This window comes from Lithobates pipiens, unplaced genomic scaffold (genome assembly GCF_037356315.1).
Source record: "Lithobates pipiens isolate NorthernLeopardFrog02 unplaced genomic scaffold, aLitPip1_a1.2 Scaffold_10, whole genome shotgun sequence".
NCBI classification, from domain to species: Eukaryota; Metazoa; Chordata; class Amphibia; order Anura; family Ranidae; genus Lithobates; species Lithobates pipiens.
In genome coordinates, this window is record NW_027507686.1 from 52,552,028 (window position 1) to 52,575,443 (window position 23,416).

The 23,416-nt window shown below is 44.0% G+C and overlaps 1 protein-coding gene across 1 annotated transcript; it reads left to right on the forward strand.

Annotated features, from left to right (window-relative positions):
* The first annotated feature begins 671 nt into the window (after positions 1-671).
* Positions 672-21,818, forward strand: ARL2BP (ARF like GTPase 2 binding protein). The gene is made up of 7 exons (XM_077454816.1): positions 672-793; positions 3,216-3,271; positions 6,563-6,624; positions 14,694-14,800; positions 16,720-16,805; positions 18,981-19,077; positions 20,539-21,818. The coding sequence occupies exons 2-7, from the start codon at positions 3,234-3,236 to the stop codon at positions 20,617-20,619; spliced, it is 471 nt and encodes a 156-aa protein (XP_077310942.1). The 5' UTR covers positions 672-793; positions 3,216-3,233; the 3' UTR covers positions 20,620-21,818.
* Positions 21,819-23,416: the final 1,598 nt, after the last annotated feature.

The window sequence follows — 23,416 nt, forward strand, 5'->3', positions numbered from 1 at the left end:
GAAGCGGTTAAAATGCATGGAAAGTAGGTTCTATGGTTTCCTATGGCATAGTTCACACCAGTTCCATAGTTTCAGAGCTTTCCAGTTCAAGAAAACAAAAAGTAGAATATGCTGCATTTTTCCTGCACTGGAATGTGGTAAAACACATCAAAAACGCACCGGACCCTAGTACTGTGGAAAAAAACAGGGGAAAAAAAGCATCTGGAAAGGCATCAAAAACACATCGGAGCGCATAAAAGGTGCATGCATAAATGCATCCGGAACGCATCTGGAGTGCGTTTTTGTGGTGTGAAGTGGAGTTTTCTGTACATGTATCTCACGTTCAGTTCCCCCATCGTCCTTCAGATATCGGCACCAATTCTATTGCTCTGCCTTATTTTCTATGATTTTATTCACAATATGGCTGCACTATAAAGCCCTCCTCATGTACCATTGCTATGAAAGCCTGAAGGCCTGTCACATGCCATAGGTGACCCCCTGCTAGGCTGCCATTGTCAATGTACACTGGGGGGGGGAGGAGTCACCACATCAGTCAGGCGCCTGACTTGTCAGTAGGAGTTGGGAGGAGCGGAGCCACGCTTCTCTCATGACTCCGCCCCCTCATTTCTCCTTCCAGGCCACATGACACCCTGAGTGATTCTTTTCCATTGCCATAGCAACTCCTAACGGCAGCATCCTTCCTCTGATTGGCTGCTTTACAAAACGTTGAAGCATTCATTGCTCTCATTGGCTGAGTGTTTTACTTCAACTCGGAACTAAAACTTCAGGCAGTGAGGTGCTTGGTGGAGGCTGGGTGAGTAGGATGGCTGTGTGGGGTTTTTTGTGTGTTTTTGGTATGGTATCTACATCAGCTCTGTACCTTCTATAGCTGGCAGCTTCTCCTCACATCCCTCCATTGCTGGGTGAGAAGAGCTGCTCTTCTCTGAAGCTGACCTCCAGGCACAAAGCTGAACACACGAATCGTATACATATGAAGGGACAATAGATTTGTATTTCTGTCCATCAAGTCCTGACATTCACACAGCTCTGCCCTATGTGGATGGGAAGGAGACCTGAGTTTTCTCTGCTGCATTGTCACTTTCCCTTTCAGGTCCCCTCCCCCAGCTCGTGGAAGCAGAAGCAGCCCCCTGATGAGCTCATCTCTTGTGTCACACCTAACAACTGTTAGGCCTCTGTTCACATCTAGTGATTTGGGATCGCTGTGATTCTGCCTGTGATTCCAAATCACGATGCTGGCAAACCGCAGCACGCCTGTCTGTGTGCCATTGAAGGGTTTGTTAAGGGTTTGTGTACTCCCAGCACTTGGGGGGTGGAGCTCCATGATTCTGGCTAAAATTAGATTCACAATTTTATTTTGCTTACACCCCTTTCACACAGGGTTGTTTTGCAGGCACTATTGCGCTAAAAATAGCACCTGCAAAGCACCCGCAGCTTTGTTTCCGATGTGAAAGCCTAAGGGCCTTCACACTGGGGCGGTGCGCTGGCAGGACAGTACAAAAAGTCCTGCTAGCAGCATCTTTGGAGCCATGTATACACCGCTCCTGCCCTTTGAAATCAGTGGGGCACTGTGGCTATACCGCCAGCAAAGCGCCTCTGGTTTTTAACACTTTCTCGCCCACTGATGGGGGGTGAAACCGGCATGCTAGTGGCCAAATAGCACTGAAAATCTGCTATTTTTAGCGGTGCACCTCCCGCCCCACTGTGAAAGAGGCCTTAGAATAAAGATGAGAATTCTCAGTGTACTGTCATCTTTCACATTACACAAAAAAGGGGGGGGGGGCCCTAACTTTTTACTTTATTATTATTATTATTATTATTATATATATATATATATATATATATATATATATATATATATATATATATATATATATATATATATATATATATATATATATATATATATATATATATATATATATATATTTTTTTTTTTTTTTTTTATTAATTGAAGTGTATTTTTCCCCAAAAAATGTGTTTCAAAGACCACTATGCAAATACAGTATGATATAAAATATTGCCAAGACCGCCGTTTTATTCTCTAAGGCCTCTGCTAAATATACAGCAATAAACTGTATTTCACGAAGGCGGTCATGTGCGCTCTTCCTTTCATGTTTTTACTGCCCCTCAACCACTTCCCCCTTTTGCTGGAAAGACAGCAGCTGAGGGTGTACAGCAATACTCTGCTTTGTGGCCACAGCAGGAATTTTACCCCCCTGTCAAGTTTGGCAGGCACTATCGTCCCCTGAATGTGACTCATTCAAGTGAATGAGGCCACGGTACAGCTGCACATAAAACATGTCAGGTGTAGTGGTCTGGCAATGGGGGGGTTAATAAAAGGGGTGAGGAGGCAATACAACACCACTTTGCAAATGCTCTCTGAAGAGCTATCCGAGTATGGATCGCTCTTCAGAGAGCAAAGTAAGTGGAAATTAGGCCTTTGCCTCTGTAAGGGAAGCAGAGGTCTAAGCCCCTGTACACACGGTCGGAGATTTCGACAACCAAATCCGTCGGATCTTGTCCGAAACTATTGCATATACACGGTCGGACTAAGTTGTCAAAAAATCCGATCTTTCAGAACGTGATGACATAATTTCGTTACGATGGGACTAGATTCAGGCTAGTAGCCAATAGCTTTGATGTAGGAATTTGATCTGAGCATGCGTGGCACTTGGTCCAATCAAAATTCGCTACACATGATCGGAGTATGTCCGACCGGCCCAGTTGGTCGGGAAATATTTCCAACATGTTGGAAAATTGGGTCGGACGGATATTCCGACGGAATCAGTCCGATGCATACCACACACAGTCGGATTATCCGACGACACGGTCCGATAGGACACATTCCAACGGATTCTCCGACTGTGTGTACAGGGGCTAATGCATCCCTTGCTGAGTTGGTTCTATAGCCCTGCAATTACAAATCTCTTGCTGCCTACTGATTGGAGTTCTCTGACTCGGCAAGGCCGTATTGAGACACATGGATGTACTGATCTCTTATACTATCTGCATTAGTGAGCATTCAATGTTGGCAGAACTTTGTATGTGGGGCTTCTGTATTATGAGGCATTGAGTGGAGATTGAAGAAGTCTCTCCCTGGTGCTCTGAGCGTTCTTTCTCATGTTGGCAGCCTGTGTGTAGAATATGTACATTGCGCACAATAAATAAAGTCTTCAATAAGCATTTAGTCATCGTCTCCTCTTTCCCTTTTACAGCCTTGGCAGAAATATAACATGGATGACCTGGAGGAAGAAGACTTCACTCTGTCTGTGTAAGAACTGTGCTAAGCACACACTTTACTGCTCTACTTTACTAACTTGTTATCTGAAGAACCAAATTCAATAATTTCATGAATATACACTATATTACCAAAAGTATTGGGACACCTGCCTTTACACACATATGAGCTTTAATCACATTTCCACCTGGCGCAGGTCTTATGACGTCATCGGGTTTGAGCGTTGATATCTGAATGATGCCTGCAGCTACAGACCTCATTCAGATAGCATCTTTTAGAGCTGGCGATTCCCTACACCATAAGAATGATCAAAGCCCCTTGATCGTTCTTACAGGTGGCGAGAGGTGACGTCCCCTCCCGCCACCCTCTGGTGCATCTACCGACTCACCCCTGCCATTGGTGAGTCGGAGAAGAAAACCCCTATTTTATTTTAGGCTTCGCAGCCTAGATGTGAGATCTGGGGGCTTCACCCCATATCTCACTGTAAAGAGTACCTGTCATGCTTATTACTATTACAGGGGACGTTTACATTCCTTGTAATAGGAATAAAAGTTATCAAAACCATTTTAAAAAAAAGTGTCAAACTAGAAAAATAAAAGTAATATTTGACAAAAAAATAAAATGAGAAGTTTTAAAGCACCCCTGTCCCTGTGTTTCCCCGCACGCAGAAGCAAACGTATATGTAAGTCGCACCCACATATGTAAATGTTGTTCAAACCGCACGTAAAGTATCGCTGCGAACGTGAGAGCGAGGGCAATAATTCTAGACCTCTTCTGTCATTTTAAAGCATCGCCTATGGGGATTTTTAAGTACCAAAGTTTGGTGCCATTCCATGAGCATGTGCAGTTTTGAAGCGTGACATGTTGGGCATCTAATTACTCGGCGTAACATCACCTTTCACATTATGGAAAAAAATTGTGCTAACTACGGTTTTCTAAAAGCGTTTGAAAAATTGCTGCGCAAATACCGTGCAACAACCGCCATTTTATTCTCTAGGGTCTCTGCTAAAAAAAAAAAAAAAAAAAAAAAATATATGTATAATATTTGGGGTTATATATAATTTTCTAGCAAACAAAATGCTGAAATTTTACGTGTAGGAGAGAATTGGCAGAATTGGTCTGGTAGGTAAGCGGTTAATGGCATCCCAGTTTTAGTCGGTAGGGTTCAGTATTGAGTTGGCCCACCCTTTACAGCTATAACCACTTCAACTCTTCTGGGAAGGCTGTGCTCAAGGTTTAGGAGTGTGTCTATGGGAATGTTTGACCATTCTTCCAGAAGCGCATTTGTGAGGTTAGGCACTGATCTTGGACGAGAAGGACTGGCTCGCAGTCTCCACTGTAATTCATCCCAAAGGTGTTCTATCAGGTTGAGGTCAGGACGGTCAACTTCATCCACCCAAAACTCGTTCATCCATGTCTTTATGGACCTTGTTTTGCACACTGGTCCAAATCATTTGGTGGAGGGGGGATTATGGTGTGGGGTTGTTTTTTCAGGGGTTGGGCTTGGCCCCTAATTTCCAGGTAAGGGAACTCTTAAGGCATCAGCATACCAAGACATTTTGGCCAATTTCATGCTCCCACCTTTGTGGTACCAGTTTGGGGATGGCCCCTTGCTGTTCCAACATGACTGCACACAAGAGCACAAAGCAAGGTCCATAAAGACATGAATGAGCGAGATTGGAGTGGAGGAACTTGATTGGCCTGCACAGTCCTGCCCTGAACCTGATAGAGCACTTTTGGGATGAATTAGAGCGGAGACTGCAAGCCAGGCCTTGTCGTCCAACATCAGTGCCCGACCTCACAAATGCGCTTCTGGAAGAATGGTCAAATGCTCCCATAGACACACTCCTGAACCTTGTGGACAGCGCTCCCAGAATAGTTGAAGCTGTTATAGCTGCAAAGGGTGGGCCAACTCCAAATTGAACCCTACAGACTAATGCCCTGTACACACGGTCGTACATTCTGACCACAAAATCCATCTGATTTTTTTTTCAGACAAATTTTGGCCGAAGCTTGTCTTGCATACACACAGTTGCACAAAGTTGTCAGAAAATCCGATCGTTTGGAATGAAGTGACGTACAAAACATACGACGGGACTACGTAGAGGCCAGTAGCCAATAGCTTTCGTCTCCAAATGTTTTCTGAGCATGCGTGGCACTTTGTGCGTCAGAATTCTCTACACACGATCGGAAAAAGTCAGATTGGATTTTGTTGTCAGAAAATTTTAGATCCAGCTCCCAAACTTTTTCTGTTGGAAATTCCGACAGAAAAAGTCAGATAGAACCCACACATGATCTGACTTTTTCCATCGGAATTTCCAACCATGTGTATGAGGCATAAGACTGGGATGCCATTAAAATTCATGTGTGTAAAAGCAGGCATCCCAATACTTTTGGTATTGATCTTCCGCTCACTAAGGGGTTTGTTTATAAAAACAATTTTGCTATGCAAGTGACACAGCATTCATATATAATCCCAGTAACTTGTCTAATACAGCTTTGTGTGTATTGTCTTAGAGAGAGAGAGAGAGAAGCAGCCAACACCTTCCGGCTCTTTCCTCTGTTTGTTCCTATCTGTACTTCTGTGTGGCCCACCCACCAGCATCCTACCAACTGATGAAGTTGTTGGTTGCCAAAGACATAAGGGGTGCTCGTGCAGCTTTATGGTTTGCTGATGGGAGCAGAGAGCTGGGAGGAGGTGCAGGCTGTGCTCTCTTCCTCCTGTATGTATACAGGTGTTAAGACGGAACACACTCCGGTCTGAATGCGCAGGATTTGATTTCCTTCCCCAAAACCTGTAGGTCTTGATCTGAGAGTGCTGTGTCATCTCCTGTATACAGACAGAAGCTGCAGGGAGCATAGCCCACATTTATCCCACCCCCTTTTTTATTTTTTTTTGGGGGGGGGGGGGGGGGTGTTGATTTGGTGGGAGCAAGGATTTTTGGGGGGGGGGGGGGGGTGGTTACACTGCAATATGGCCACTATATGATGCTTGCAATAATAGGAAAGAAGCGTATAGACCATATTGTGGGAATTATTCACAACTTGTATAGCATTTATATCTAAGCTGTAAAATGCCACTTGGGAACAGTGGAGGACCTACTTACTACAGGAAGAGTTATTAGTGGTTCCCTCCAGACCTCTGTGTGATGTACCGAAGCGCCCTCCTTCGTACACACAATCTCCTGCTATTAAGTGGGTTTTTTTATTTTTATTTTTTTGTTTTTTTGTGCACATTACATAGATTGCAGTAGTAGGTATCCTCCAAGGACAACTTGTCTTAGAGCTCAGATGTGAACCATGAGCCATGTTTCTTTGTTGCAGATCATCCCCCGAGGATGAAGAATTTGATTGTGTGGTGGGGCATTTAGAAGACATCATAATGGGCAAGTATCAAACTTTTTTTTTTTTTTTTTGGCTTTCCCCTTTTTTTTCCAAGAAAAAGGATTGAGGGAAGGCTTGTAGAACTTGAAAACATTCTGTCACTCAGAGCAAAGTGTTAGCCCCCGTACACACGGTCAGAGATTCCGACAACCAAATCTGTCTGAGTTATTCCGACGGATTAATTCCGGAAGAGGTCCAGAAGTGATGTTGCATACACACGGTCGGACTCAGTTGTCGGAAAATCCAATCGTACATAACGTGATAACGTTATTTCGTTACGACGGGACTACGTTCAGGCTAGTAGCCAATAGCTTTGGTCTAGGAATTTGATCTGAGCATGCGTGGCACTTTGTCCGTCGGAGTAGGCTACACATGATCCGAGTATGTCCGATCGGAGCATTTTGTAGGAAAATGTTACCGGCAAGTTGGAAAAGTTGGTCCGTCGGATATTCCGACAGAAACAGTCCGATGCAGACCAGAATATCCGACAAGACGGTCCGATAGGAAACATTCCGTCGGAATCTCCGACCGTGTGTACAAGGGCTTAGACTCTTTCAATAGAACCCCCAAACACCGATGCTTGTCTTCCTATCTGTGTAAGCCATTACAGAACAAATACACTAAGGAGAAAGTGAATGGCCTCTAAGGATAGTAACCATAAATGAAAACAATAAATTCTATACCATCATCCAAAATGTAGTAGAATAGGGGTTTGGGAACCTAGTCCCCAACCAAGGTTCACCAGAGACAAGGGAGCAAGTGGACTATCTTGGTACAGTCTAGAAAATGTACAAATAGAACATTTAGACAGTCGTAAAAAAAAAATACGAAAATGTATTATTACAGGACAATAAAATTAAAACAAGGGTGACTGGGTCATATATAGTACTTCGCCTAGTTTCGCGGGGTGAACCTCTTCATCAGGGAATACATCTGTAAATAGACAGCGTCAATAGGCAAAGTAATTACAACAATTTAAGAGTTTTAGTACAATTTAAGTAAGAGGGGAGAAAGTATGGTAAAGATAAAAAAAAAAGGCTCTGACTAGATGAAGCGGTTAACCCCACAAAACTAGGAGTCTATTATTATTATTATTATTATTATAATAATAATAATAATAATAATAATAATAATAATAATATTTTCCCAAGTTCGTCTTTCAGGACAGCCACCTTAGAGAGACCCTGGCTCCTCCCCTCTCAGGAAACACCGCCTTCAATTTCAAGATTTAAGCCTCGTCCTCCCTCTGCTCCTCAGTTATGGTGTTTCCTCCGGCGGGGAGACACCGCTAAGGAACCTTAGCTAAATCAGTTGGCGAAACTGAGGCTACGTATCTGAAACGGAGCTCTGACTCCGTTCGGCAGTTTGACTCTGTCGTACTGACCGTCTTACATGTACTCTATCTTCGCTTGGTGAAAGCAGGAAGTTTTAGAGGTTCACCCGTTCGTTCACCCAGGCGGGTGTTACGACGGGTTCGGCAGTCTGGGCGGCCAGAGAGCTGGTTTTTTGACTGACCGTCTTTTACATGTACCCTAATCTTCGCTTGGGGAAAGCAGGAAGTTTTAGAGGTTCTCCTGTTCGTTCGCCCAGGAGGGTGCTGCAACAGGGTAGGCAGTCCGGTCGGCTGGGGAGCTGGACCCTCGTACTGACCTTTTTTACACGCACTCTAAACTTCGCTTGGGGAAAGCAGGAAGTTTGGGGCGGTCCATCCCTTCGTTCGCCCAGGGGGGCGCTGCAACGAGACGTCCAAGGTCCCCCTGTGTTAGCAGTCGGCTTGGAGCTGGAGGCCGGACCGGATGACGGGCGACGTCAGTTCCGGTGGGGGCGGACTTCTTCGTTGTATCCGCGTCTTCCGGTTCCGGACGCGGCACGTGAGAGGGGACCAAGCGTTCGGCTGGTGCGGCCTCTCTTTCTGAAGTTGTACAGGCAGCTGTAGGAGGCACGTTCGCACCACTCTTCCTCAACAGGAGAATGTCTGAAGCAGAGGCTCCAAGAGCTCCTGGAGATAACAGCACCAGCCACTCAAAGGTAAGGGGAACCCTGGGGAGGTGTTCCCTTACATTATAACCAGTAGCTCCACTGGTGTTTTTTCCCCCTTGGTGGTCGGGGGGAAGGGCAGTGCGTCTGGGATCCTTGTGGTGGTTGATCCTGGGGGGGGCACTCCCGGTGGTCCTCTATGTAGCGCTGGTGTTTCTTTTTCTTTTTTAATTTTATGCTGCTCTCTCTTTTATTTCTGTCTTTCAGAAAGCCACAAGCAAGTCCCCCCATGGTTCTAGGAAGAAGTGTCCTTCATGTAGAGCCTCTATGGGGGATTCCTGGTCCAAGGCACTTTGCAGAGAGTGTATTGAAGGATTGGTTAGAGAGCAGGCAGCAGAACAGGGGGTAGATCTGGCGGCTTCTGTGAAGGAACTTTCTAATACTTTCCAGTCCTTCCAGACACTTTTTTCTAGTTTACAGTGGCCTCAGCCCCAGAGCACTCCTACACCAGCGCAGCAGAGTGTACCATCCAGCCCGGTGGATGTTCCTCCTGCAGGTGGAGAGAATCCAGGGGGTCCCAGAGAGGAAGCTGAGGAAGAGGTTGACAGTGTCGGCTCAGACTCCCAAGGGGAATCTGATGATGAGGGGTTGGATGGGGAATCCAGTAGAACCTCACGGTATAAGCTTTCCCTGGAGGAAGTGGATGAGCTCTTAGGAGCTATTCATACCACTTTAGGCATACAAGAGGAAAAGAAGGCACTGTCACTCCATGATCAGATGTACAAGGGCATGGGGGAACAGAAAAAACGGGTGTTCCTGGTGCATGACATCTTGATCGATGCTATCAAGAAGGAATGGCAGGATCCTGAGAGGAAACCTTTCTTTTCTGGGGCATTAAAACGAAGGTTTCCTTTTTCAGAAGAGGAGGCTCTCGTCTGGAATAAATCTCCCAGATTAGATGCTGCTTTTTCCCAGGTGTCCAGACACACTGATCTGGCCTTCGAGGACATGGGGGTACTTTCAAACCCTATGGATCGAAGGATGGATTCACTCCTAAAGAAAGCCTGGGATTCATCACAGGGGAATCTTAAACCGGCCATGGCAGCCACGGTGGTGGCTCGTAATATGGAGTATTGGCTTACCCAAATTAATGCGCACATTGAAGCAGGGACGGCAAAGGAGACCATTCTATCCTCCTTTCCCATGCTGCTTAAAGGGATAGCATACATTGCGGATGCTTCAGCTGAATCCGTGCAAATGTCTGCAAGGTCCTCGGCTCTGACCAACTCAGCTAGGAGGGCGTTATGGCTGAAGACCTGGCAGGGAGACAATGTGTCCAAAGCAAAGCTTTGTGGGATCCCCTTTACAGGAGACTTGCTGTTTGGACCAGATCTTGAAGCAGTGGTTGATCGCACGGCGGATAAGAAAAAGGCCTTTCCCGTTAAGAGGAAATTTGGGGAGCAGTCAAAGAAAAAGACTCATCCCCAGAAGAAGTTTGAAGCCCCTAGAACTAATCGGCAGAAGAAAAGTTGGGGGCTCAAGGGCAAAGGGCGCGGGGGAGCAATTTTTCGCCCTCCTGAACAGCCCAAAAAGTCCCAGTGACAGGGTCACAGTGGGAGGAAGGTTGGGGGCCTTCCTCCCACAGTGGGAGATGATCACCTCCAATCAGTTCGTGTTGGGGGTCATCAGAAGGGGTTACCGTTTGGAGTTTTCAGAACTCCCCCCTCTGAGACTCCTTGTCACCGAGCTGCCAAAATGTGCAGAAAAATCGTCTGCCCTTCTTTCCTCTCTGCAGGAGTTAGGCCGCGTACACACGCGCGGACTGTTCGCCCAACTTTGTCCGTCCAACAGTTTCAGCAAACAGTCCGCTCAAAATTAGCATGGACGGACATGCCCACACACGACGAACGAACAGTTTGCTGAAACCGTGCGCGATGACGTGAACAGCACGTACGACGGGACGAAAAATACGACGTCCTATACACTGCATTATAGCTTTCAGCGTGAAAATCCTTTCTGACCATGCGCGCAACTTTGTTTGACGAACAAGCCTACACACGAGCGGGCTGTTCGCTGAAACAAGGTTTCAGCGGACAGTTTTTCGGAAATTCCGAAAAACCTTGTCCGTCCAACTGTCCGCTGAAACTGTCCGCTGAAAGCCCACACACGAGCGGACTGTCCGCCCAAACACTGTTCAGCGGACAAAGTTGGGCGAACAGTCTGCCCGTGTGTACGCGGCCTCAGAGGAGCAAGAAGTGGTAGTACGGGTCCCAGCAGGAGAGACAGGCAGGGGCTTCTATTCCCACGTGTTTGTGGTTCGCAAGCCTTCGGGAAAGTTCAGGCTTATCCTGAACCTGAAGCCTCTGAATGTCTCAGTCACTTACAAAAGGTTTCGGATGGATTCAGTTTACTCGGTGAAAGCACTTCTTCCACCAAACTGTTTCATGGCATTGATAGATTTAAAAGATGCATACCTGCATATTCCCATCGCAGAGGCCCACCAGCGTTTCCTCAGACTGGCAGTAAGAACCTCGGTAGGGGTGCTACACCTACAGTTCAAAGCACTTCCCTTTGGGCTATCCTCTTCCCCCCCGGATCTTCACCAAAGTAATGGCAGAAGTTCTGGCTTATCTGCGTCTCAGGGGAATCTCAGTGATCGCGTATCTCGACGATCTTCTCCTGTTTGCCCCTTCTCCGACACAGTTGACTCGAGATTTACAGACAACAAGAGACCTGTTAGTAAACTTGGGTTGGCTTCTGAACCTGGAGAAGTCCAACTTAGATCCTTCCCAGAGGGTCACCTTCCTGGGATATGTGTTGGACTCAACAGTACAGAAAGTCTTCCTCCCTTCAGAAAAAATTCAAAAGGTAGACAAGGCACTGTTGTTTCTCCAGGGCAGCCACCAGATCTCAGTAAGGAGGGTCATGTCGGCATTGGGTTTGCTGACATCCACGCTCCCGGCGGTCCAGTGGGCGGGATTACATTACCGTTCCCTGCAATTATTTATGCTGAAGGTTTGGGATCACAGCCAGGGGTCCCTGGATTCTTTGGTGTCGGTTCCGGACCAGGTAAAGAGGTCCCTCTGGTGGTGGAGAAAGGGAGCAAATTTGTCCCAGGGCCTAGAGTGGGTTTTACCAATATCCAGGGTGGTCACAACCGATGCAAGCAGCTCAGGTTGGGGTGCACACCTAGACTCCCGCCTGATACTGGGTACCTGGGAGAGGAGGGAGTCGAAGGGATCCTCGAATTGGAGGGAGCTGAGGGCAGTAGATCTGGCTCTCAGGACCTTTCAGAGAGAACTCAGGGGGCATCACGTAAAAGTCAGGTCGGACAATTCCTCAGTGGTAGCCTACATCAACAGACAGGGGGGCACCAGGAGCGAATCCTTATGGGCCCTAACAAAAGCCATCCTCGGGTGGGCCGAAGCAAATGTCCTGTCCCTGTCAGCAGTCCACTTGAAGGGGGAGCAAAATCAGGTGGCAGATTTCCTCAGCAGGAGAACATTGAGAGAAAGCAACTGGGTTCTCAAACAGGAGGTTTTCGAAATGATCACCCAGAGGTGGGGGATTCCTTCGATAGACCTCTTTGCCTCGAGGGAAAACGCGAAAGTAGCCAGCTTCTTTTCTATAAACAAGTGGGGCGGGGCGTTGGCGGTGGACGCACTAGCACAGAATTGGGATTTCTCCAGGTGCTATGCTTTTCCCCCTCCCGTACTGATTCCGGCAGTGTTAAGGAAGTTTCAGGTGGAGAACACTATCCTTATTCTAATCGCACCTCACTGGCCCAGGAGGCCGTGGTTCTCCATTCTGAAGGGCCTGTCTGTAGAACCCCCCCTGGATTCTCCCAGTCCAGGAGGATCTTCTTTCTCAGGGTCCAATCTGCTGTCCTCAGGTAGAGCGGTGGAACCTTGCAGCTTGGCTTCTGAGGAAGAACTGTTGAAGGGCAAGGGCTTCTCTGATCGCTTAGTAGCCACGCTCCTAAACTGCAGGAAAAAGGAAACCAGGACCATTCACTTAAAAGTATGGAAGCAGTTCAATAGCTGGTGCTCAGAGAGCTCCTTCAATGTGCACAGCTCTGTAGCCGTTCTAGAGTTCCTACAGGCTGGGGCAGATAAAGGTTTAGCCCTTGGAACTCTGAAGGGTCAGGTATCCGCTTTAAGCGTGTTTTTAGAAAGGCAGCTAGCTTCAGACCCTTGGATAATGAGATTCTTCAAAGCCCTAAGTAGGCAGAGACCTGTTTCAAAGTCCCCCTTCCCAGTTTGGGATCTTTCTTTAGTTTTACAATTTCTCACAGGAGAACCTTTTTGAGCCATTGGAATGTTGCTCATTAAAACTGATCACTCTCAAAACTGTGTTTTTGGTGGCGATCACTACAGCAAGGAGAGTGAGTGAACTCGAAGCCCTTTCTGTTAGGGCACCTTTTTTTCAGGTTTTTCCGGACCGTTTGGTTTTTAAAACGGATCCGGCATTTTTGCCTAAGGTAGCCTCTAGTTTTCATAGAGCCCAGGAGATTGTGCTACCTACTTTCTGTTCAAATCCAGTAAGAGAACAGGAACACATCTTTCATAGATTGGATGTTAGAAGATGTGTCCTTCATTATTTAGATTGTACAAGTCAGTTCAGGAAGTCTGATTCGCTTTTTGTGTTTTCAGGGGCTAGGAAGGGTTCCAGAGCCTCTAGACGTACGATAGCCAGATGGTTAAGGTTAGCCATTGGGCAGGCTTATGTGGCAGGGGGGTTAGAACCCCCAGTTGGGATTAGAGCACTCAACCAGGGCAGTGGCAACTTCTCAGGCAGAGTGGGCTGGTGCATCTCCTGAACAGATCTGTAGAGCTGCAACATGGTCCAGTTTTGCTACGTTCGTGAAACACTATAGACTGGATCTCCTGTCAGCCAAAGACCAGGCCTTTGGTCGTAAAGTGCTGCAAGCAGTGGTCCCACCCTAAGGTAATGTGCTCGCTTATCCTCTCTAAGGTGGCTGTCCTGAAAGACGAACTTGGGGAAAAACGGAGTTACGTACCGGTAACATCCTTTTCCGGGAGTCTTTCAGGACAGCCCCGGTTCCCACCCAGGTTTTTGGAGATCGTCGGGAACTCGTCACACGAGACCGTCAGGTAAGATGGAAAGTTTGTTTGTTTAACGTGTTCTTGTGTCTCCCCAGTTGGCCGGAGGTACTCTGGAAGAACTGAGGAGCAGAGGGAGGACGAGGCTTAAATCTTGAAATTGAAGGCGGTGTTTCCTGAGAGGGGAGGAGCCAGGGTCTCTCTAAGGTGGCTGTCCTGAAAGACTCCCGGAAAAGGATGTTACCGGTACGTAACTCCATTTTTTTTTTTTTTTTTATCTTTACCATACTTTCTCCCCTCTTTTACTTAATTGTACTAAATCTCTATGTAATCCTTGCATTGTTGTGATTACTTTGCCAATTAACTCTGTGTCTATTTACAGATGTATTTTTCTGATGAAGCGGTTCACCCCACCAAACTAGTCGAAGTACTATATATCACCAAGTCACCGTTGTTTTAATTTTTATTGTCATGTAATTTGTAATAATACATTTTCGGAATGTTCTATTTGTACTTTTCCTACACTGTACCGAGATAGTCCACTTGTTCCCTTGGTTGGGGACTAGGTTACCAAACCCCTATTCTCCTATATACGCTAAGGAACATATTTGAACTAAACAATTTGGAGACAAAAATGTGAAAATGTATTTGAATATTTTACTAAACGGCTGTCTTTGTTCTATAGTTTTTAACACTCACACCCTTTTTTATTTACTGTTAAATTACACTGAATCTGTAAAATTAAGGCCAAGTGTTCCATCTATAATTCTCAAAGAAAGTTATTGCATTGCTCAGCATCATGGAACAATCTTCGGGGCACAGAACAGAAATGTGAGTCTGCAGACAAGCCTAGAAGCACTGTGAAATTCCTTCTGATTTTTGGTGCAGCAGATTATACAGCGCTCTGAAAATTGAGTGGACTTTCTGATTTTGCCATAGTGCCAAGTGTTCCTGGGTAGCATTGGCAGTTCACTGATTGATGTTACTTCCTGGAGATTATTTTTATGAGTTCTCTCCTTTGCTGTTATCAGATGATGAATTCCAAGAGCTACAAAGAAATTTTATGGAAAAATATTATACAGAGTTTGAGGACACAGAAGAAAATAAGTTGACCTACACACCAATCTTTAATGAATATGTAAGTTGACTCTCTTTGTGCTTCTGTTGTCCATTTAAACATATCACTTTGGATTTGCTGGGAGCATGGTGCATTGCAGTGGGGCAACTCATAGACATCCCTGTATTGTGGCATTATATCAGCTCTGCTCACTAGAGGGGTAATCATGGTGACAATAGTGAAATTCTTCAGTAACCGACAGCAATAATTGGCAATGATTTTGGATGGGGGAAAAACTGCAACCATGACAGACAGCAATGAAAAGGTGATGAAGCTCAGCCTTCCCTTACTCTACTATTTCTGGATGATTTGGTGTTGTAGATTTCACTGTTATCACTGAACAGATCACTCTATTTGAGTCCTGGATATCTGTTTATAATCCAACCCCCGCCCCTCCATTTAACACTAAAAAAAATTTGTTTTAGCTGGACATACACTATATTGTGAAATTCTCTCCTGCTCATTAACACCTTGGCATTTCCTACCCCAACGAGAGGATAGACCTTAGTGCTATAAGGAGGTGTAGCTTAAAATGCAGTATCAGCTGGTGAAAAAAAAACACAGAATTTCTTGGTAGAGGTTTTTAAAAACAAAAAAGGGCAGCTGAACTCCAGTATTCTCCTCCACTCTCCAATCCAATGATGTGGTGCCAGCAATTGTTCGTTGTTCGCTGTGTTTGTTGAATATATATATATATATATATATATATATATATATATATATATATATATATATATATATATATATATATATATATATTATAATATAATATTTTTTTTTTTTCCAATAAAAGAAAGTGGTCTTCTGAAGAGTGCGGCAGTCCAGAGCTTGTTTTTTGTCTGTTGCTAGTGGTAATAGCCAGCACCTGTGGCTTCCCAGCCGCAGAGACAGTTTACAGCCTCCTGGAGGGGTGAGATCCCTTCTCCTTCACCAAAACAGCCAGTGGTGGGGGATAGGGTAATTCTTTCCATGGAGCTATTGTGTTCTCCCGCCGAGGGAAGCTACCCCTGCTGGGAGAACACCACCATTATTGCGATCTGCTGTAGTCGCTGGCAGTAATCGCATGCCGAAAATCAGACGTGCTTTGTATGTATGTCTTGTATCCAAGTCGATTTGCTGGATGGACTTAGAGGGGAGGGGGAGGAGGACAGAACAGAGGACACAGACGGGGAGAGCTGCAGACATGAAACCTGTGGCTGATGGAATCGTACAAATAAACCACTGTATCAGGGGCTTAGCAGCCATGATTATCGTGGTCTGTTTGCAGGGGGGGTTTTGTAGGGTATACAGCGAGCCAAATGACACAAGCACTGTGCTGTGTAACATGCTATAAGGCAGGCATATGCAATTAGTGGACCTCCAGCTGTTGCAGAACTACAAGTCCCATGAGGCATAGCAAGACTCTGACAGCCACAAGCATGATACCCAGAGGCAGAGGCATGATGGGACTTGTAGTTTTGCAGCAGCTGGAGGTCCGTTAAATTGCATATCCTTGCTATAAGGGAACAGCATCATGTGTTGTCTGGGTTAACAGACGCTTTAACAGAAGATGGGTTTTCCATTCTACTCTTGTGGGCCTATTTTCTGACCCTGCAATACCATTTGGCCTGGCTCCCAAGAGAAGGTAAATGTCATCTGCGTTCTGGTAAAGGGCACCACCTTTCAGACCGAATTACGATCTGATCTGAGGTCCATGTAGGTGCATATGGCTTTGATGTAGAGCAGGAGGTGGGCAAAGGGAGTCAGTCCAGGAGACCAGGATTAATATTTTAAATTCTTTAACAATGTGAGACTTTCCCTTGCTAACAAAATTGTCACAAACTGTAGCATAACACACATCTTTGGTCAACTGAAGAGGAAGGAAAAGTGGGTTTGCATGTGCGGCTTAGTTCATGTAAATATTAAACAGATTTTTAATATATCTTTATATGAATTTTTAGATTTGCTTAGTGGAGAACTTTATTGAAGAGGAATTACTGAAGCAGATTCCAACTTTTAATATGAGTGCTTTTATCTCTTCTTTACAGTAAGTTCTTCACTGACTTTTATAGAAACTGTGTGTCAAATAGCCTGTGCTGAGTCTTCTAAGCTTTGCAGATGTGTTGAGGTCCCCCCCCCCCTCCAATTATGACCCAACCAATGTTTGCTATACGGCACTGCGTTTATTTTAACTGACAATTGTGCGGTTATGCAATATTGTACATTAAAAATTGTTGTCATTTTATTTTTCCCCCCCACAAATGGAGCTTTCTTTTGGTGCTATTTGATCACCATTGGGCCACCTCTAAAATGTTGGATTTCCTGTCCCGCTAACAATGGTCACCAGTACAGAATGGGAGGGTGAAGAATCTTTCAAGCGGGGACACAAACCTCCAGTCTTTTTACATTCTAACAGATGTTGGCTTTAAATTTTACTTCTCTTGATATACTGTGCTGGAAAACTTGTCCATTACATTGACCAGAGATTTGGACCGCCTGGGTTGAAGAAGAATGTATGTGGTGGCAACGTTTGAGTGCTTGCATTGTGGTGTTGAATCCTTTCAACACCGTTTTGAGTACTTATTGGTTTACTTCAGTGCTAAGCCTGGGATCGAAGGCCATTGCTGACTTGCTTCTGAAAATTCTAGCTAGGGATCTGTCTTCTGTGCTTTCTGAGCCTTCGACTCAGAACAAGGTGGAAAGCCATGAAGTCTGAACATCTTATCTGCCTATTTTCTTCTATCTCATTGGAAGCCAGAGTTATTTTCTTAACACCACAATTGGGAGACGGCTAGCATTTTCAATAGCAGACATTTAGAAGTGGCAGCCTCTGTGTATTTCTCTCAAGATTCGTTTTGGCAGATATGAAGCTGTATTTAAGTTGGTTGCTTCTAAATGGGGAAAAAAAAACTCCAAATGATATAACTACAAAGACCAAAGGTGTAGTGAGCAATATCTGAAGTTCTGCGGGAATATACCTAGAGTCCAAATCCCAACAACTCTCGTTGGAACTACAAGAGAACCAATTTGCAGCCATTCTAGACCGATATACACTGCATGAGACATTAACTAATGGATATGATTTCAGAGTATTTTTAATGTTTAACCACTTGAGGTCCGGGCCATAGCCAAATGACAGCTACAACGCGGACCTCAATTTCCAAGAGGCCGTCATAGGACATCCTCCCCTGTGCGCGCGCCCTGCAGGGAAAGCGGAGCGCGCTGTCATCAGAGTCGCTGAGACTCGGGTGAACACTGATCCGAGTAAGGGATCGGTCCCTGCCCCTTACCATGTGATCAGCTGTCAGCCAATGACAGCTGATCACATGATGTAAACAAAAGCTCAGCCATTGCCACCTGTTGGTGCCACCTAACAATGCTCACCAGTGGTGACAATCAGTGCCACCTATCAGTGTAAGCAATCGGAGCCCATCTGTGCCAGTTCACACAGGGGGCGACTTGTCAGGCAACTTAGCCGCCTGACAAGTCGTGCTCCATTTTGTATTATGGAACCGTTCTAATAGGAGCGACTCAAGTTGCTCCGACTTAGAAAAAGGGGTGACTTGCATTGACTTCTATACAGAAGTCGTTTTGAAAGTCTGTGCTGAAGTCATGTACAGATCGCCTCTGAGTTGCGCTGCAAGTCGTGTTGCCCCTTTGTGAACCGGCACTCACTGCCACCTCATCAGTAAATCAATGAAGGAGAAAAATGACCTGTTTGCAAAGTTTTATGACAAAATATGAAATATTATTATATAATTTTATTTTTTTTCAGCCTTTTTCAAAAAATTTTTTAACAAAATAAAAACCAGAGGTGATCAAATGCCACTAAAAAAAACTCTATTTGTGGGAAGAAAAATTATAAAAATGTAATTTGAGTACAGTGTTGTATGACTGCGCAATTTTCATTCAAAGTGCGTCAGCGCTGAAAATTGGTCTGGACAGGAGGAGGATTTAAGTGCCCAGTAAGCAAGTGGTTAACTTACTTTCATGTGTCCTCATCTCAGTTGTTAGCCCTTTTGTGTGTTTAGCTATAAATTAGTTCTATTGTGGTCCCAAAGGCTGTTGTTGGGGTTTGGGCTGTAGGGAGTTGTAATACCAATCCCCTCTACAATAGATTGCCATTGCCTTTAGTTTATTCATCAACTTAATCTTTTAGAAATAAAGAACATTTTGTGGCGTTTCATAATGTGATGCTAAATACTGTGATTTTCTATTGCAGATCTCATCATCAGGAAATGTCCGGGGACATATTTGATATATTACTCACTTTCACAGACTTTCTAGCATTCAAAGAAATGTTTCTCTACTACAAAGCTGTAAGTGTTAAAATGATTGTGTTCTAAAAACGAAAAAAGTAGGGGTGTGTACAGAAACCACTTGGATGTTTTTTGTTTTGTTTTTTAGTTTCTTACCTGCTGAGTAAAAAATGTGGGTTCTGCCTGCCATTGGCAGCACAAATGCTTAACTTTTTTTTAAATAAATTATCATTATGTCTATATAACATGGATTGATATTTATTGAGCATGACATTTAGTCCTTAGTCTTGTCCATGAAAGTAGGCTGATAATCAACTTATTAAAATAAAGCTTAGCATCTATTTCTATGGTCCACTATGCTGTTAAAGTGTTTGTATAGTCAACTTTTTTTTTTTTTTTTTTTTTTCAGTGTTGGCTATGGTAGGGAAGGGTTAAAACCCCTGTCAGTTTATTTTTTGCTCTGTGTTCTGTTGGGGTGATTTTTCCCTTCTTTTTTTTTTTTTTGTCAGAGAGCCAACAATCTGTTAGGAAATTTCTACAAAGTAAGGGTTATTATGTTCATGGACAGTTTTAACAGGATCATATGTACAGTATGTCCCTCTTGACGATTCTCCTGGCACTTTCTGTTTTGGTGACAATGGTAACCAGGACAAATTCTAAAGTAGAAAAGATGTAGCTGGATAGCCGCACTCCGAATTATTCAACCTTATTTAAAAAATGTAATTAAAATCATAGCATCTAGGCTTGTAAACGGACTAACTGCACAACCGCTGACACGTTTCACACTGAACACGGTGCTTAGTCATAGCTAATGAGCCAAATTCTAATGGGGTCACTGATGGCAATAAAAACTTGACGGGTTCTATTTTTTTCTTTTTTTTTTTTTCTATCTACAGAATTTTTATTAAAAAAAGAAAAAGCTTCAGTCGTACCACACGTTGCTAGTAGCTAGACAAAATATTACTTATCCTTGCAAGCTCTGTGTACAGTGCCTTGAAAAAGTATTCAAACCAAAAAACGTAAATGTATTTTATGTGATCGACCAACACAAAGTGGCACATAGTTGTGAAGTGGAAGGAAAATGATAAATGGTTTTCTACAAATAAATATGTGAAAAGTGTGGTGTGCATTTGTATTCAGCCCCCTCTGAGTCCATACTTTGTAGAACCACTTTTCCCTGCAAGTATTTTTGGGGGATGTTTCTACCAGCTTTGCACATCTCGAGAGGGACGTGTTTGCCCATTCTTCTTTGCAAAATAGCGCCAATACTGTCCAAAGCTTAATTGAACAAGCTGAAATTAGAAGCTGATTGGCTACCATACATAGCTGCACCAGTTTTATTAAATCTCCCCCTCTGTTACCCACGCATAACCAGCATAAGCTCGGGTGGATCTGAAAAGGGGAGATGGTGCTCATCTTTCTTTGATATTCCTGCTAATTTATACTTTTGATGGTTTATTGTAAGACCATTTAGTGTACATCTGTATTGAAACCCTTTAACTTTTGTTCTGTTTTCTACAGGAAAAGGAAGGAAGAGGTCTTGATTTTAGCAGCATCTTCGTGGTGACACCTTTATTCAAATCATCATCATCTTCTTCATAGAATTGATCACAATTAGTGAATAGTTCTTTGTTCAGATTTTTGTACCATTCTTCTACTCTCATTCCTCTGTCTTTTCAGTGTATGCTGTGTCTTCTTAGAGTGGACTTCTCACTTTAAAGGAAACCTATGCTGAGAGAAGTGTGAAGGCTGCCATTACTAATGTGTTATTCTTAAAATACTATTTGTCTGGTTGATCTTGTGGTTTTATGTTTCCTGAGTTATGTGCTTCCTTGGCTGCATGTAGGTTCCAGGACCATGACTAGGCACATATTTTAAAATGTAGGTATAGCCGTGTGTGTGTGGTGGGTTTTTTTTTTTTCTTTCCCTTCTGTTATTTTTGATGGAAGAGGTAAAACACTAGTTGGTTTATTTCCTGTCTGTGTCCCTTTTTGGAGAGATTTCCCTTCACTTCCGGTTCTTGAAGCTACAACATGAAGTTGGAATCTCTACAGTAAAGTGCAAATCCCTTCTTGGACACACAGTTGTCACAGAAACGGGTGTCCTTGTTGTAAGAGGTTCTTCCCTGCTATATACAAAAAAGTTTTGGGCTATGCATACACTTTTTAAGGCAGAGGATCAGTATTTTCAGAGGGAGGTCAGTAATGTGAGCCTCCATGTTTCTCTCTGACAGGTTTACTCTAATGCTATATGGTTTTTAGTGTGTCAAAGCATCTGATGCCTTGTTTGAGGCTGTACCTGGTAGGTAGGTTTTGGTTTCATTCTCACTGGCTGATGGGAAGAGTGAAAACACGAGTGGAGAATACAGGACTATATGAAAAGCCATTGTTTGCTAAGTATTCCTCCCTCTCTTCCTTTTGGAACACCAGGGCCTGTGACACCGATGGGGGTGGGGAGGAAGGTTCAGATATGGATTGCTCAGAACTGGGTGTGCCACATCCCAAAATCAAAATGACAATAAGTACCCCCCTACAGGTGGGAGTTTAACGGCACTACCAATACACGTTACAAAGAAATAGAATTCTAATGTGTATTGGTAGTGCCGTTTAAAGTCCCACTTGTAGGGGGGTTCTTATCAATGCCTGTGACGCCAAACTCTACCTCCCATACATTGTCTTGATGGCACAACAACAGCGTACAAAAAAAGCTTCTCCAGAATACAGTTTTTAACTAGGAGAGGGATAAATTGCTTTGCCAACTCTTCCCTAATCTCTTCTGTACACCATTAGAGCTACTAAAAATGACTGGGCCACTTTTAAAGCACATGAACCTCATTGAGCTGATGCATTTTACAATGCCTTGAAAAAGTTTTCATACCTTTTTTGAAATTTATACCCCTTGACATTTTCCACATTTTGGTCATGTTACAACCAAAAAAATAAATGTATTTTATATGATAGACCAACACACAGTGGCACATAATTGTGAAGTGAAAGGAAAATGATAAATGCTTTTCAATTTTTTTTTTTTTTTTTTTTTTTACAAATATGTGAAAAGTGTGGCATGCATTTGTATTCAGCCCCCTGAATCAATTGTTTTGTAGAACCACCTTTTGCTGCAATTACAGCTACAAGTCTTTTTGGGGATGTCTCTATCGCCTTTGCACAGCTAGAGTGAAATGTTTGCGCATTCTTCCTTGCAAAGTAGCTCAAGCTCTGTCAGATTGGATGGAGAGCAACTGCGGCCAGCCATTTTTAAGTCTTGCCACAGATTCTAAATTGGATTTAGGTCTGGACTTTGGGCGTTTCGAACACTTGAATATGCTTTGGTCTAAACCTTTACATTGTAGCTCTGGCTGTATGTTTAGGGTCATTGTCCTGCTGGAAGGTGAACCTCCACCCCAGTCTCAAGTGTTTTTGGAGACTATAACAGGTTTTCTTCTAAGATTGCCCTGTATTTATCTCCATCCATCTTCCCATCAACTCTGACCCGTTTCCCTGTCCCTGCTGAAGGAAAAAAAATCCCCATAACCTGCTGCTGCCACCACCATGTTTCACAGTGGGGATGGTGTGTTCAGGGTGATGTGCAGTGTTAGTTTTCCGCCACACATAATCTTTTTTGCTTTTAGGCCAACCAGTTCAAGCTTGGTCTCATCTGACCAGAGCAACTTCTTCCACGTGTTTGCTGTGTCCCCCCACGTGGCTTCTCAAAAACCGCAAAGGGGACTTCTTATGGCTTTCTTGTTGCCACTCTTCCATAAAGGCCAGATTGGTAGAATTCATGACTAATAGTTGTCCTGTGGACAGATTCTCCCACCTGAGCTGTCAATCTCTGCAGCTCCTCCAGAGTTACCATGGGCCTCTTGGCTGCTTTTCTGATGAATGCTCTCTTTGCCCGGCCTGTCAGTTTAGGTGGACGGCCATGTCTTGGTAGGTTTGCAGTTGTGCCATACGCTTTCCATTTTCAGATGAGGGATTGAACAGTGCTCTGCAAGATGTTCAAAGCTTGGGATATGTATATTATTATATAACCTAACCCTGCTTTAAACTACGCCACACCTTTTTTATTTTTTTATTTTTTTTTTTTTTTTTTCCCTGACCTGACAGCTGTATTTATACTGAGATTAAATTACACACAGGTGGACTCTCTTTCCTAATTAGGTGACTTCTGAAGGCAATTGGATCCCCTAGATTTTAGTTGGGGGTAACAGAGTAAAGGGGGTTGAATACAAATGCATGCCACACTTTTCTGATATTTATTTGTAAAACATTTTGAAAACTGTTTATCATTTTTTTTTCTTTCCACTTCATCATTATGTGTTCGTCTATCTATCTCAATCAACTTTTTGTGTTTATCACATAAAATCCCAATAAATTTCATTTAAATTTTTGGTTGTAAC